The sequence below is a fragment of the Eublepharis macularius genome, chromosome 18 (genome assembly GCF_028583425.1).
Source record: "Eublepharis macularius isolate TG4126 chromosome 18, MPM_Emac_v1.0, whole genome shotgun sequence".
In the NCBI taxonomy this organism is placed as follows: domain Eukaryota; kingdom Metazoa; phylum Chordata; class Lepidosauria; order Squamata; family Eublepharidae; genus Eublepharis; species Eublepharis macularius.
The window spans coordinates 32,815,187-32,828,561 of NC_072807.1; the positions used below are offsets into that span (position 1 = coordinate 32,815,187).

Sequence of the window (13,375 nt, forward strand, 5' to 3'; positions counted from 1 at the left end):
TCTTTTCATATTAACATATAGTTTTGTCAATGGCATTAAATAAAGACTCTCAAGTTTTATGCTCATGAGGTAGAAACCAAAATTGAAATGGAGATTTTTAGGTTCTAACAGCATGTATGATACATATGCCTTGTGCATATTTTCATTGTAGATCCCTTGCAGAAGGGAAAGAGAGCTACTTTTGGGTGGCAGCTGTCCCTGAAACTATGCACTGTAATCATGAGGGCCAGCCACTTGGTTCAATTTCAGTTTATCAACATACAAATCTGCTTCCTAATTCCTTGCTTTTCTCCCCATGTGCCCGCAACTGTGGAAGCACATGTTATTCAACATTCTTAAAAAATCCATATACCAATTTTAGTGCCTCAGATATTTGAGAGCTGCCCCTATTGTCCTTTGGAATAATTGCACATTATTCTTTATCAATCTTAACTGGCAGAATGAGTGTATCCACTGGTCTTTTGCTTTCAGGGGAAGGCTGTGGCTCAGTGGTACAGCATCTGCTTTGCATGGAAACAGTCCCAGATTCGGTCCTCAGCACAGTTAAAAAGGAGCAGGCAGTTGGTGAGCACTCCCACTCCCATCGGCCTCCTCCCAGGAGGGGGACACTCTTCCCTGGTCTGTACAACATCTAACAGCTCTACATCCACCCCACGGGTTTGGGTGTTGAGGAGCTGTACAGTTTAAATGCCACTGTGTTTTACTCGTTGAAATGGTTTTTATTTATCACGTTTATATTTTTGATGTGATCCACTCTGAGCCTGTTTTACAGGGAGAGCGGAATATAAGTGCAATAAAAGAAAAATAAAACAGATAATGTGAAAAAACTCTGCTTGAGACCCTGCCGTTATGAATAGACAGTACGAAGCTTCATGGACCAATGACCTGATTTTGTATAAGTCAGCTTCCTGGGTGTTCAGATGTCTGACACCTTCACGAATCACTTGCTAAGTTTATTTCTGTATTCTAACCATCTGCATTTTGGATAAAGGGCACTTTTACAATATTTTAACCGTCAAGTCCTAAACACAGTTACACCCTTCTGAGTCACTGGTTTTAGAAGGATGTAACTCTTCTTAGGGTTGCACTGAAAGACGCTGTTAATTTGCATTGGTCCTTGGCTGCACCCGGCTTCCTTTTCGTATTATTCGCCATCCTTTGCTTGTGTTGTGTTGCTAATGCTTATATTTCTGATGAAGCTGTCTGCCTTTCATCTTCTTCCTTTTTGTCCCCCTTAGAAATTTGCCTCTCATGCTGGCTCTGAAAGCTTCCCAAACAATGAACCGATTCACAGTTGAGCTATTTCCCTTTTTTGAGAAATTAAATTATCATAGATTATCACTTTCCCCTGCTGTTTGAATCCTTTTCAAGCAGTCTGATAGGCTTTATCTATATTTTTCCTGCTCTGGCTGCTATTGTTTTATCTTTCGCATTCTGTACCTTTTGCTTTAATGTTTCTCATCATTTTTATCCATAGCAGCAAAGGTTCCCCCACACCCTCGCTTTTGAAGCTTTTATTCTCCTGGTATCAACTTTCTTTTCAACCCCTTTGACTTGATCGTACAATACTTTGTTGTTTTACTTCCCTACTCATTTTTTTTAAAAAAATGTTAACAATTACAGTGTGAATTGTCTCTAATTCGTCTGACCCTTCTGGGATAGTTGGATTTTATTGTTTTGTATAACTAGTATTTATAGCCTTGGATATGAAACATTCACTCACATAAGGCATCATCCAGCTAAATAGCTGTATCCAGAGAGAGTTACCTATTTGGACTCCTACTGATTTCAGTGGGCCTCCATACAGTATAGGAAATCCTATCCTGTCTAATCCCATTGGTTTCAATGAGCTTAGACTGGAGTAACTCTGCCTAGGATTGCACAGAGTTATAAACTTCTATGTCTACTGAGTTCAATGAACTGAGAAGTGTGTAAGTTTTGCTTACGATTACAGTGCACACAATGCAGGGCACACAATTCTTTTTTAATTTATGTGTATATAAAGTTGCCTTCTACCATGTGAAATCATTGGTCCATTTAGTTCAATATTGTCTACTCAAATTGGCAGGAGCTCTCTAAGGATCCGAACAAAGTGATCTGATAACTAAAGACACTTAACTGGCAATACCAGTGATTGAATTTTAGGACCTCTGGCATGAAAAACGAGCACTCTTCCTAGGGTAGCCAGGCCCTCCCAGTGTGAAATTGGGGGATGGTGGTGTTGTAAGGAGCCTGATGGAAAGACTCATCTATCTAGTGTTTGGTACCATTTTTTACTAAATCAGCCCTACCCCACCCAACTTGTCACTTCTGTGTCATTCCCGGTGCGACACAGAAGTGTTCCGGAGCACTTGGGTGCAAGCTGAGGGGTTCTTAGGTCAGTTCCCATGTGTCCCCCCTCCCCTGCCAGCCAGATGAGAGGTGAGGGGGTGGAGGCTGGGAGTGGGGGACCCTCACCCCCACTGGGGGGCTGTTAAACTAGCTCTTCCACTAAGCCCCTGGGAATAACTGGATACTTCCCTAATTATTTTCCCATACTATACTCATCATATACTGTGATGCGTTATTGGAACATACCCCAGCCTTTCTAAGCTTCTTTTTAACAGTTTGCTTAGCTCATTTGACTCCAGTACATCTGCAGGCCTAAAGCCTCCTATGTGTTGGTGAACTTTTTCCAGCAACAGCATCTAATTATTTTTCTTGTTTAACTGCTTTGCTAAACTTTTGCCAATTTTTTTGTTCCTGAGAGTAGATGTGTATAAAAGGGGTTCATCTCATTCTGAAGAACAGAACTATTCTCTAGAACTTTATGCAAATGTTATCATTGTATGCATCAAGTGTCAGAACTTTATTTACATACTCTCATCTAACTGGCTGTTTGACAGAATTTTGCCTCTTCCTCATCTTGGGAACTAAAAAACCCTTTCCTCTCACCCAAGTGTCCAAAGTAGAGATGGGCACAAACCAGAAAAAACCCGAACCATGTGGTTCGTGGTTCATCAAATTTCACAAACCACAAACCATGAACTTTCACGAACCTGCCCCTGGTTCATGAACCAGCTCATTTGGTTCGTGAAAACGTCACTTCTGGGTCAGAAAATCATCACTTCCAGGCCAGCAGAAGTTCAGTTCCGGGTCAGCAGAAGGTCTGCAGGAAGTCCATCCCCTGTTGCCTAGGAAACTGATTGATTGGCACCAGGCTGTCTGCAGTCATGAACCAAAAAATGAACCAAACAAACCAGCCTAAAAGTTCATGACGGTTCGTCAGAAATGGGATCTGACGAACCGTGGTTCATGAACCATGAACCGGCCTGGTTCATGCTTAATTTTGGTTCATATTTCAGTTTGTGCCCATCTCTAGTCCAAAGTAGAGTTGCCAGCCTCCAAGTGGAAGCTGGAGACCTCTCAGAATTACAACTGACCTCCAGGTCACACAGAGCAGTTCCCCTAGAGAAAAGGGCTGCTTTGGAGCGTGAACTCTATGGCATTATACCCTTCTGAGGTCCCTCCCCTCCTCAAACCCTGCCCTTTCCAGGCTCCACCCCCAAAATCTCCAGGAATGTCCCAACCTGGAGCTGGAAACCCTAGTCTAGAGTTTGAAAATAGGATGGAATGGGAGGGCTCTATGTAGCTCTTAGAAGGAAATTCCAGGAATAAGAGGAAGAAAGTATACTGCTCAAGAAACCATGACATATTAGGGTGGCTGAGGATGGTAGAAATGGAATAGTGGGTGATAATGTTGGGAAATAAGCAAAGGTCTCCATCTAAGTGGCTATTTATTTTTATGCTGGTTTAAATTTCAGTTTTTGTGATTTTATTTTAAACTTTATTTCATTGCAATGACTATTCCGAAGCTAAGAAACTGACTGTTATTGCTGTAACTTTCATATAAGTGATCCCGATTTACGGCTGCCATTCTAATATGTGATTATTGTATGCTGATCTGTTATTGTTGTTGATTTTATTTAATTGTCCATAAGCCACCTTGACTGCCTTTGGTGGAAAAGAGAGTAGGATAATAACGTGTTTTTTTTTTTAATTAAGTTTAATTTCAAGAACTCATGCAGAAATTCTTTCTAAAAGGAAAAGGGTGTTTCCTTGGGCTAAAAAAAAGCCAACAATGGGTTGACTTGCTTTGTTCTTTGCCAGGTTCTCTGTTATCAGAAAACATGTGTTGAAATAGCTCAAACGAAAAGCTTTTTAACAGTATAATCCTAAACAGAGTTACACCCTGCTAATCCCATTGATTTCAATGGATTTAGAAGGTTGCACACTTAGGATGGCACAGTTGGTTGCCTGTAATTTCTCAGACCATAATCACACCACAATTTATGAGTTCATCAATAGTACAAAAAAAGAGAATGACAGAATGATCAAATGTCCAGCATTAAATCAAAATCTCCTTAATAACAAAAAGGTCCCCTCAGCAACGATTCTATCATAAAACAAGAGTATAATTCAAATCACAATGCCATTCCCACCAATACAGGGAGACAAGAAGAATCAAATGTCAATTCCTCCCCCCTCACCCGCCTTATTTTATCAGCATTTAAGTTCTCAGATCTTTATATTAATATCTCCAAGTGCTTCATTAGAAGCTTAACTCAGAAGGAGAACTTTGATCCTCCACAAAAATTAAACAATGCTCCCACTGCTTATAACCTTTACGGCTGTTTTAAAATCCTTCATCACAGGCACTGCCTTGATAAAAGAGAGAGACTTATTGTCAATGATCCTTGCTTCCCAAAGAACTCACATTAATAATCTTCCTTTTCACCATGCAGGGCCATATTATTCATAAGGCTGACTAGGCCGAAGCCTAGGTCAGGACCATATTATTCATAGGGTTGTCAGCCTCCAGGTAGTGGCTGGAGATCTCCTGGAATTACAACTGGTCTCCAGGCCACAGAGATCAGTTCACCTGGAGAAAATGGCTACTTTGGGGGGTAGACTGTATGGAATTATGCCCTGCCAAGGTCCTTTCCCTCCCCAAACCCCACTTTCTCCAGGTTTCTCCAGGTTTCACCCCCCCCCCCCCCAGATCTCCAGGAATTTCCCAACTTGGAGCTGGCAACCCTAATTATTCATAAGGCTGACTAGGCCGAAGCCTAGATGCCCTGCAGGAACTAGGGGCCCGTCCATTTTTTTCCTGAGGCACACTCTCACATAAATTAGAATTCATTGATTCTTTTTTATAACTTCTATTAATAAGATAATTAATTGCTTCCTTATTGAAATGAAACAAATTGCTCTTATATTAAAACAATTATCCATAAGTTATATATTTTTAATAAATAATAAAAAAATATTCACTTCAAAATATTACAGTATTGAACAATTATACCCCCAAAATGTGCTTTCCTGAAGAGTTCTACTCAGGCAATACAAACATTTTAAAAATATTTAAAAATAGAATTCTTCAGGAGACCCTCAAAATGGATATAGGGCTATGCATTGCAGTCTAGTACCTACCATGCCAGGGTCAGACTGTCAGCTGTAGCGGGGTGAAAGACTGGAGTGCCGGAGGGGGCCCGAAATACCTGAAAGCCTAGGGGCCCAGCCAAAAAATCTTTTTTTGCAGCAGTGAGAGATTTATTTACCTTTCTCTTGGTTCTTGCTGGAGATCCAATGATTTGACCATGTTACCAGCAGCTGGTCACCAGGCACAAAACTATGGTAGGAACTGTGCAATGTAAAGTTAGGCTATCCTATGGCAGTGCAGAAGTTGCTTCTTTGTGGCCTGGGATCTGTAGGGTACGTGAATTAGAAGACTAAGGGCTAAGCCACAAGTGACGCTTGACACTAGTTGGACACTTGTCAGCTTCCCTCAAGTTTTGATGGGAAATGTAGGCATCCTGGTCTCACAGCTTCGCTCTCTGTCTGCTGTCCAATGGACTTTTCAACTGTCACTTGTCCAACATTCCTCCAAGCTGCCTACATTTCCCATCAAAACTTGAGGGAAGCTGACAAGTGTCCAGCTAGTGTCAAGCGTCACTTGTGGCTTAGCTCTAAGAAGACAGAACTCCAAGAACCTGGGATGCCCTGAAGGTCTGGACAGACAGAGGTGCAGCTATAAATTCAGTGGCTCTTTTACCTAGGAGAAAGGAAGCGGGGAAATAGGAACATGGGACAATCCCCTTCTTTCAGGCTTCAGGGGTGTGGCTCTGAGAAAATGATGCAAGAAACATTCTCCACTGACCTTGAAGAAAACCTGGGATATAAATATGAGGAACTGAATGGGGAGGAAACATACAGTGCAAGTAGAGAACCAGTTATTATTTGTACTAGTAGCATTATACATAAGGGGCGGAGGGTTATGCATTGTATAAAAAGCAGCAGTGGGGATTTTTGTCTGGAGGCCAGTGATGGCTCTCAGTAGCCTAGGGGGCATCTTAGCAATTCTGGGGGCCCATGTACTCCAGTTAGCAAGATCGAAACACGTCTGTTAATAATTGGACGTCTTGGAGGTCTTTCATAAGTTGGAAACAACTTGATGGCATATACACACACACACAAACAAAAGTCGAGGATGGTGCCCCATAATCACTACCTCCTCCATCACCTCCGTCTCCCCCCAAGGCCAATCACTGCTGCTGCCAGAAGCCATCCACCTGATGCCATACAGTTGTCTTCTTCTTCTTCTCCCCCACTTCTGGAAGGGTGGGGCCATGGGCAGTTGGGCCTGGGGCAGCTTCCCTGTTGACCACTGGCTAAGACACCCCTTCTGCAGCCCTGTAGCTAGCAAGTGTGTGTCAATCAACATTCCCAGCAACCAAAATACAGAAAGTATTCTCAATGAGCTGAAGGAGCAACGCTGTCGGATTGCAAGGGAACGAAATGATGACTCTGGGCCCAAGTCTGGCACAGTTTTGTAAAAAAAGTCTGGCAACATAGCCTCCATTTCAAAGGTGATGAAAGAAGGGCAAAAGAATCAAAGTACTTCCTTTTGGGCCTCATGCACCTCTGTTGTTTCTTTTCAGGGTCTGGATCCCTTGGTGAGATCAGAAGCGTGGAAGTTTCTCACGGGCTACTACTCATGGCAAACATCACATGATGAGAGACTCACCATTGAAAGTATGAGAAGGTAAAAATGTGTCTGGGCAGCAGAAGTAGCTCCTCACATCCTACTATTCCAAAGGTGGGAGATTTTTTCATTTTCAGTCATTCCTTCTTCTGCACATCTTTTTGGGGATGAGGCCAAGGCTCATTGCTAGAGTATCTGCTGTGAATGCAGAAAAGCACAGGTTCAGTTCCCAGATCAGATAGCAGGAGATGTGAAAGACCTTTCCCCGAGACCCTAGAGAGCTACTTCCAACCAAAGAAGAGAAGATTGACCTAGGGTCCAAGTCAGTAGAAGACAGCTTCTTGAGTTCATGGAATATTAAAGGTACAGGCACCCTCTCTTCCATTGAGTATGGTCTCCGTACTATGGGTACATTTTATCAGAATGTCCTGGGTAGAACACTTGTGCCATAAATCATTGGGGCAGAGGAAGACAATTAACAGGCAGAGTCATTCACATCCTATTGCTACAATAACAAGGCAAGTTGTATTTTCTACATATGTCACTTATATAACAATAAAGGCTTTAATGGCCTCTGGCCTCTGTTGAACCCAAATAGTAGTCTGGCAACACTACCAAAAAAAGCAAGAACTTCTTGCCTGTTTGCAGCCAGTGTGGTGTAATGATGGCTAGAATGTTGCACTAAACTCCGAGCGAACCAGATTCAAATCTCTACCTGTCATGAAACTCAGAGTCTCTCTACCTGAGACATCTGACATGTGAAGAACACATGTCAGGAGAAGCAATGTTAGCCTGGAAGGGTAGTTTTAAAAGACAGAGCCAGCGGCAGGACAAAGGCTTTGCTATACACTGAAGCTGTGTGAAGGGGCTGTGAAATGCCAGAAGGGAAACTTCAGCCCATTAGAACCTCTCCAGGTCCAAGCCTGGCTCTGGAAGGCAGCTCCAGGCCATTTCCATTCCTCGCTGCCCTCTGGTTGCCATCCCACACAGTTTTCTGTGAAACTAACAAACACATGCAGAGGCGTCTCATGTAGAGAGACTCTCATAGCTAAACTACAAAAGCCGAATTACTGGAGGAGGAGCATGTGAAGGGAGTCGCAATGTTAGCCGGGATGCTGAGTTTTAAAAGAGATCGGAAGGCTTTGTTAATTTCCCTTCTCTACAGAACCAGGGAGATGCTGCTCAGGAGGTTTGTTTATTTCCTCTTCCCCTCTTAGTAGGGAAATTGAAACTGACAGAGCCTTTGGGAGGCAAAGAGGAAATTAACAAGCCCCCTGAGCAGCGATCTCCCTGGCTCTGTAGAGAGGGGAAATTGACAAAGCCTTCTGATCTCTTTTAAAACTCAGCTTCCCGGCTAACATTGCGACTCCCTTCATGTGGTCCTCCTCGCGCAATTTGTCTCTTGTAGCTTGGCTCTCAGAGGGTGATCTTGGGCCAGGCCACTGTGTCTCAGCCTAACCTACCTCACAGAATTGCCAATTATGGTTTGGGAAATTCCTGGAGATTTGGAGGCAGTGGCTGAGGACGGGAGAGTTTGTGTCCAAGAGGGATTTCAGCAAGGATTTGATGCCACAGAGTCCACCTTCTAAAGCTGCCATTTCACTCAGGGAAACTGATCTCTAGTTTGGAGATCAGTTGTAATTCTGGGAGAACTGCAGCGCCCACCTGGAGGATGGCAACCCTACCACAAGGTTGTTGTGAGGATCAAATGGGGGAGGGAGAATTGTGTACACAGTTCCAAGCTCTTTGAGGAAGGGTGAGATAGAAATCTCCTAGATACAAGAGATCTCTTGGCAGGCTCCAGGCATATAGATTTTTACCTCTCCTGCCTCTTGAGTGAGCAGCGAACATATTGAAGGACTCCAAAGCTCAGCGAGGAGAGAGCATGAGTTGTAAATGCAAAGTCCCAAGTTCCTGATTTTGGTAGCAGTGCTGAGAAATCATCCTGGAGCCTTAGAGAACGGTCTGTTTCAGGATGGGGCCGTTTCTGGAAAGTGATTTCATTTTGCAACTGTTTCTCAATATCACTGCCTAGGAGGGGGGCAGACAGGGCCACTCTGAGCAGAGTTAGACCCATTGACTTCAGCAGACTAAGAAGGTCATCACTCTTGGCAGTGAGAGTGACCCAACAGACAACTTTTCTGGTTGTTCCTGGTGTCCAAATGGATAATATTCTGTCTGCGGACCTGAAGATGGCAGTGGGGAGGCCTGCCGTGCCAAAAAAGCAATGGGCACATGCAGGGCTCATTTCGAGGGGGAACGCGCAGGAACGCAGCTCCAGCAGTTCCCCAAAGAGGTCACATGATAGGTGGCCCCACCCACCTGACTCTCGGCCATTTTGGGCCCATTTCAGCCTGGATTGGGGCCAAAATGGCCCGGACTGGGCCTCTGACGGGTGGTGGATCACTCTCCTGTTCAGCAGCAGCCCAATTCTGACCATTTTGGGCCCCTTTTCGGCCATTTTCTGCCCCTTTTTGCCATTTTGGGCCCAATTTCAGCCCTGAATGGCCAGGATTGGGTCCAAAACAGCCAGGATAGGTGATGTCGGGGGAGTGGCATATGCAAATCAGTTATGCTAATGACACATTTCCAGTGCTGGCAAGGGGTGTAGCATATGCTAATGAGTTATGCTAATGAGTCCCTCCAGCTCTTTTTCTAAGAAATGACCCCTGGGCACATGGCAGGCCTTTGTTTTTGAGGCGGGGATGTGGCTGAGATGCTTTGCCAAAGGACCCAGGGTCCATTCCTGGAGTCTCATTCTGTTTGCATGGCATGTGCTGAGGAAGATATTTCTTTGCTCTGGAGAACCACTATTAGTCAAGAGTAGACCATACAGAGCTCAGTGGGCCAGAGATCCGATTTGATATAAGGCAGCGTCTTCTCTGTGTCACTTGGGCCGGATGCCTTTCATGTCCTTCTTATGAACATTTTGTCCTGAACCACTGCCCAGTGATGAGCTTTGCAACCTGCTGAGCAACATCACTGGCCAAAGTGAGTCCATCACACTGCGGTTAGCAGTGCAGCTACTGCAAGCCTGTTGAAAAGTTGGCCAGCTGAGATTTCAGTAGCAAAGGTTGCTGTGGGAAAGGGACAGGACTGTCCTCTTCTAGAGGAAGGCAAAGTGGAAATGGAGATTGTGGTTTTAGAACTAACGTGGGCAAGGGGGGAAGGGAGGCACCGATGTTGTTCAATTCGATGCAACGCTTTCTTGTTCTCCCTGCAGGAAAAGTTATGAATCCTTGTGCAACATGTGCGACAAAATCCAACCGCTGCTGGAAACAGAACACCGGGATTTCATGGATGTCCGCAACTTCATCAGTAAGTAGTGAACTTGAAGAGGGCAGGAATCTTTGGCCAAGTCATACCTGGCGGTGAGTTTTGAGGTGCTCAGTTCCAAATGCTCGACTGAGATAAGGCACTTCAACCGACGCATATTTATTTATTTAAATGATTCCTTAATTTTTAACATGTGCTTCCAATGTCTGATATTCTCAATCCGTTTATTGGGTCGAAGTCCACACATGCCATCTTGGATGGTGGCTCAGTGCTTTGCATGCAGAAGGTTCCAGGTTCGATTCCCAGAATCTCTGTTTAAAAAGACCAGGTACCAGGTGATGGGGGAAACCTCTGCTTAAGACCCTGGAAGTCTGACACCCATTTAAGGAGACAGTCTTGAGTTTGATAGGCCAAAGGTCTGACTCATTAGAGGACAATTCATGAAAATTATAAGCTCTTATCCATACCGACTTCCAAAGCTAGGTCAAAGAGTCCCCGTAACTAAAAGTTCTGGAAAGAAAGATCACCCAGGGGAGAAGATGGAGAAAGGCAGGTAAAATATAGCTGTGAGAGAACATGACTAGAAAACACCTGAGGGTCTATTTCCTCACAGATGAAAAGAACCATGTTAAGTGATTATTCTGATTATATTCAGATTTCCATCCCAGCTTCTCCCAGTTGTATAACAAAAAGAATATTAAATGATACAGCAAAATTAATGTTACAAATCAGTGTCCGCTGCATAAATCAGCCCCAGCGAGCCGAGGAGAAGATTTACTGCTTAGATGGGACTCAGACTGGTCCTTCGGATGTAATACATTTTCCATCTAGTGGAGAATTCCTTAAACAGGTCACATACCCGGGGAAACGTTCCCTTTACATTGCCCTTCTTTCAACCAAGAACTGGTATAAAATGAAATCCGTTTTCCACTTTTATGGGGAACGATAGCAACTCCCTCAATGCTGTACTGTTCAAGGGCAGCCCAGGGGCGGGAGATCCCCTACCCTGCATCTCCTTGTAAAGTAGATTTTAAAACATTCCACTCAGTTTTAAATCACTCGGCTGATTTTTATTTTAGGGGTTTTTTTTTACAGTCAACCTCAATATTTGACAATAGGCTGTTTCATCTTCATAAGCAGCAATAAAGTGTCTGATGTTTTTATCCTGCCTTTCTATCAAGGGCAACAGACAACGTTCTTCATTTTATCCTCTCAGCAACCTTGCGAGGTAGATTAGTGCATATTTACATGTTATGGCATACACAGGTTGAGGCCAGGGTCCCCACCTTAGAATCATAGAATCATAGAGTTGGAAGGGATATCCAGGGTCATCTAGTCCAACCCCCTCCACAATGCAAGAAATTCACAACTACCTCCCCTTCTCCCACACACACCCAGTGACATGCCCAGAAGATGTTAAAACACCGTCAGGATCCCTAGCCCAACTGGACTGGGGAAAATTGCTACCTGACCCCAAGGTGGCAATTGGCATTACCCTGGGCATGTAAGAAGGGGCCCCGAGAACTAAGCACTGATGTAACCCTCCCTGCCCTCCCTCTCGTGATCAGCCCAGGTTCACAGAATCAGCATTGCTGTCAGATGGCCATCGAACCTCTGCTTAAAAACCTCCAACGAAGGAGAGCCTACCTCCTCCCAAGGAAGCCTGTTCCACTGACCGCTCTAACTGTTGGGAAGTTCTTCCTAATGTCCTTGTGTCCTGTGTAACAGGGTGGTGGATTCTCCTCAATGTATGCATGTATGGTATGCACGGGTTTCCAGTGGACCGAATGCTGCCCTTCCCTACATGTGTCATGTTGGAAAAATTGCACTTATGGAATGAATATTTCAGTTGTGATCCAAATCAGGCCTTGCACACATGGGAATTGAGGAGAACTGACAATTTTCATCTCACTGACACAGGGTGGGGACCTTTGGCCAACCCCGTGCATTCTACAATGTGTAAAACATGCAAAAGAGAGAGACAGAGAGACTGGTCTAAGATTGTCTTGTGGGGTTCCATGACTCAATGACATCTCCACCTCAATCTGTCAGGCCCTAGACTGATGGTCTAACCACTAAACCACACTGTCTCTCAGCTAAGATATAAAGAATGGACACATGGAAATGAGCGCTTTATTATTCTTTTCCCCTTCCCCAAAAGATGACTGTGCTATTGGTGGCTCCTCGGGGAAGATCTGTTTCTCATTCCGGTAGGAAGTGTTAGAGAAGAGCTGGTGCATTGTGGGAAAGAAATGGCGTGCCACAGAATTGTACTAAATCAGAAAGAGGACGGGGGAAGCAAATGGCCACAGAGCTGCAGTTAGGGAGGGAACATATTTCTGGAGCTGATGGCCTCTGCCGTAGCATGGATCATGATGGAATCCGGATTCTTGCTGGGGATCACGTACCAGTTATCATACAGAGACACTGGAGAATCTGTTTCTCTGTCCTTTGGTCTGCTCTGTGGCTAGTGCTCCACGTGGCTTTTTCTCCGTCCCTACCCCTTGCAGAGTCCGATGTGCAAAGGCTTTACATCAAAGATGCCCAGGGCAACACAATGGTGGACAAAGGCCAGCTGGAAAAAATTCTTCTGCTGAATTACATGTGCAACGTGGAGGCTGGTAAGAAAAGGGATTATGGGATATCCCTAGAATTTTCCTCATCCAAATTTCTCCATGGACTTCAGTGTTCCAAATAATGTTTTTCTTCATTCTAAAGTGGAACCAGAGCCTTAGAAATCCTCAGCTTTAAAAAAAAAATGTTTAAACTGGGCACGTGAAGTTCTTCCTTCTATGTATCAGTGTCTCTTTCGATGTATTGTCGAAGGCTTTCACGGCCAGAGAACGATGGTTGTTGTGGATTTTCCGGGCTGTATAGCCGTAGTCTTGGCATTGTAGTTCCTGACATTTCGCCAGCAGCTGTGACTGGCATCTTCAGAGGTGTAGATCTGAGAGATCTCTGTCTTTTGGTGCTACACCTCTGAAGATGCCAGACACAGCTGCTGGTGAAACGTCAGGAATTACAATGCCAAGACCACGGCTATACAGCCCGGAAAATCCACAACAACCATAGTAT

At 44.3% G+C, this 13,375-nt stretch overlaps 1 protein-coding gene across 1 annotated transcript in view; it reads left to right on the forward strand.

Annotated features, from left to right (window-relative positions):
- The window catches only part of TBC1D21 (TBC1 domain family member 21), a 34,881-nt gene that overhangs the window by 6,265 nt on the left and 15,241 nt on the right, over positions 1-13,375 (forward strand). Inside the window, exons 3-5 of the mRNA XM_055002302.1 lie at positions 6,981-7,084; positions 10,248-10,342; positions 12,811-12,921. Of these exons, the coding sequence (XP_054858277.1) occupies positions 6,981-7,084; positions 10,248-10,342; positions 12,811-12,921 (310 nt within the window). The remainder of the gene's footprint in view (positions 1-6,980; positions 7,085-10,247; positions 10,343-12,810; positions 12,922-13,375) is intronic.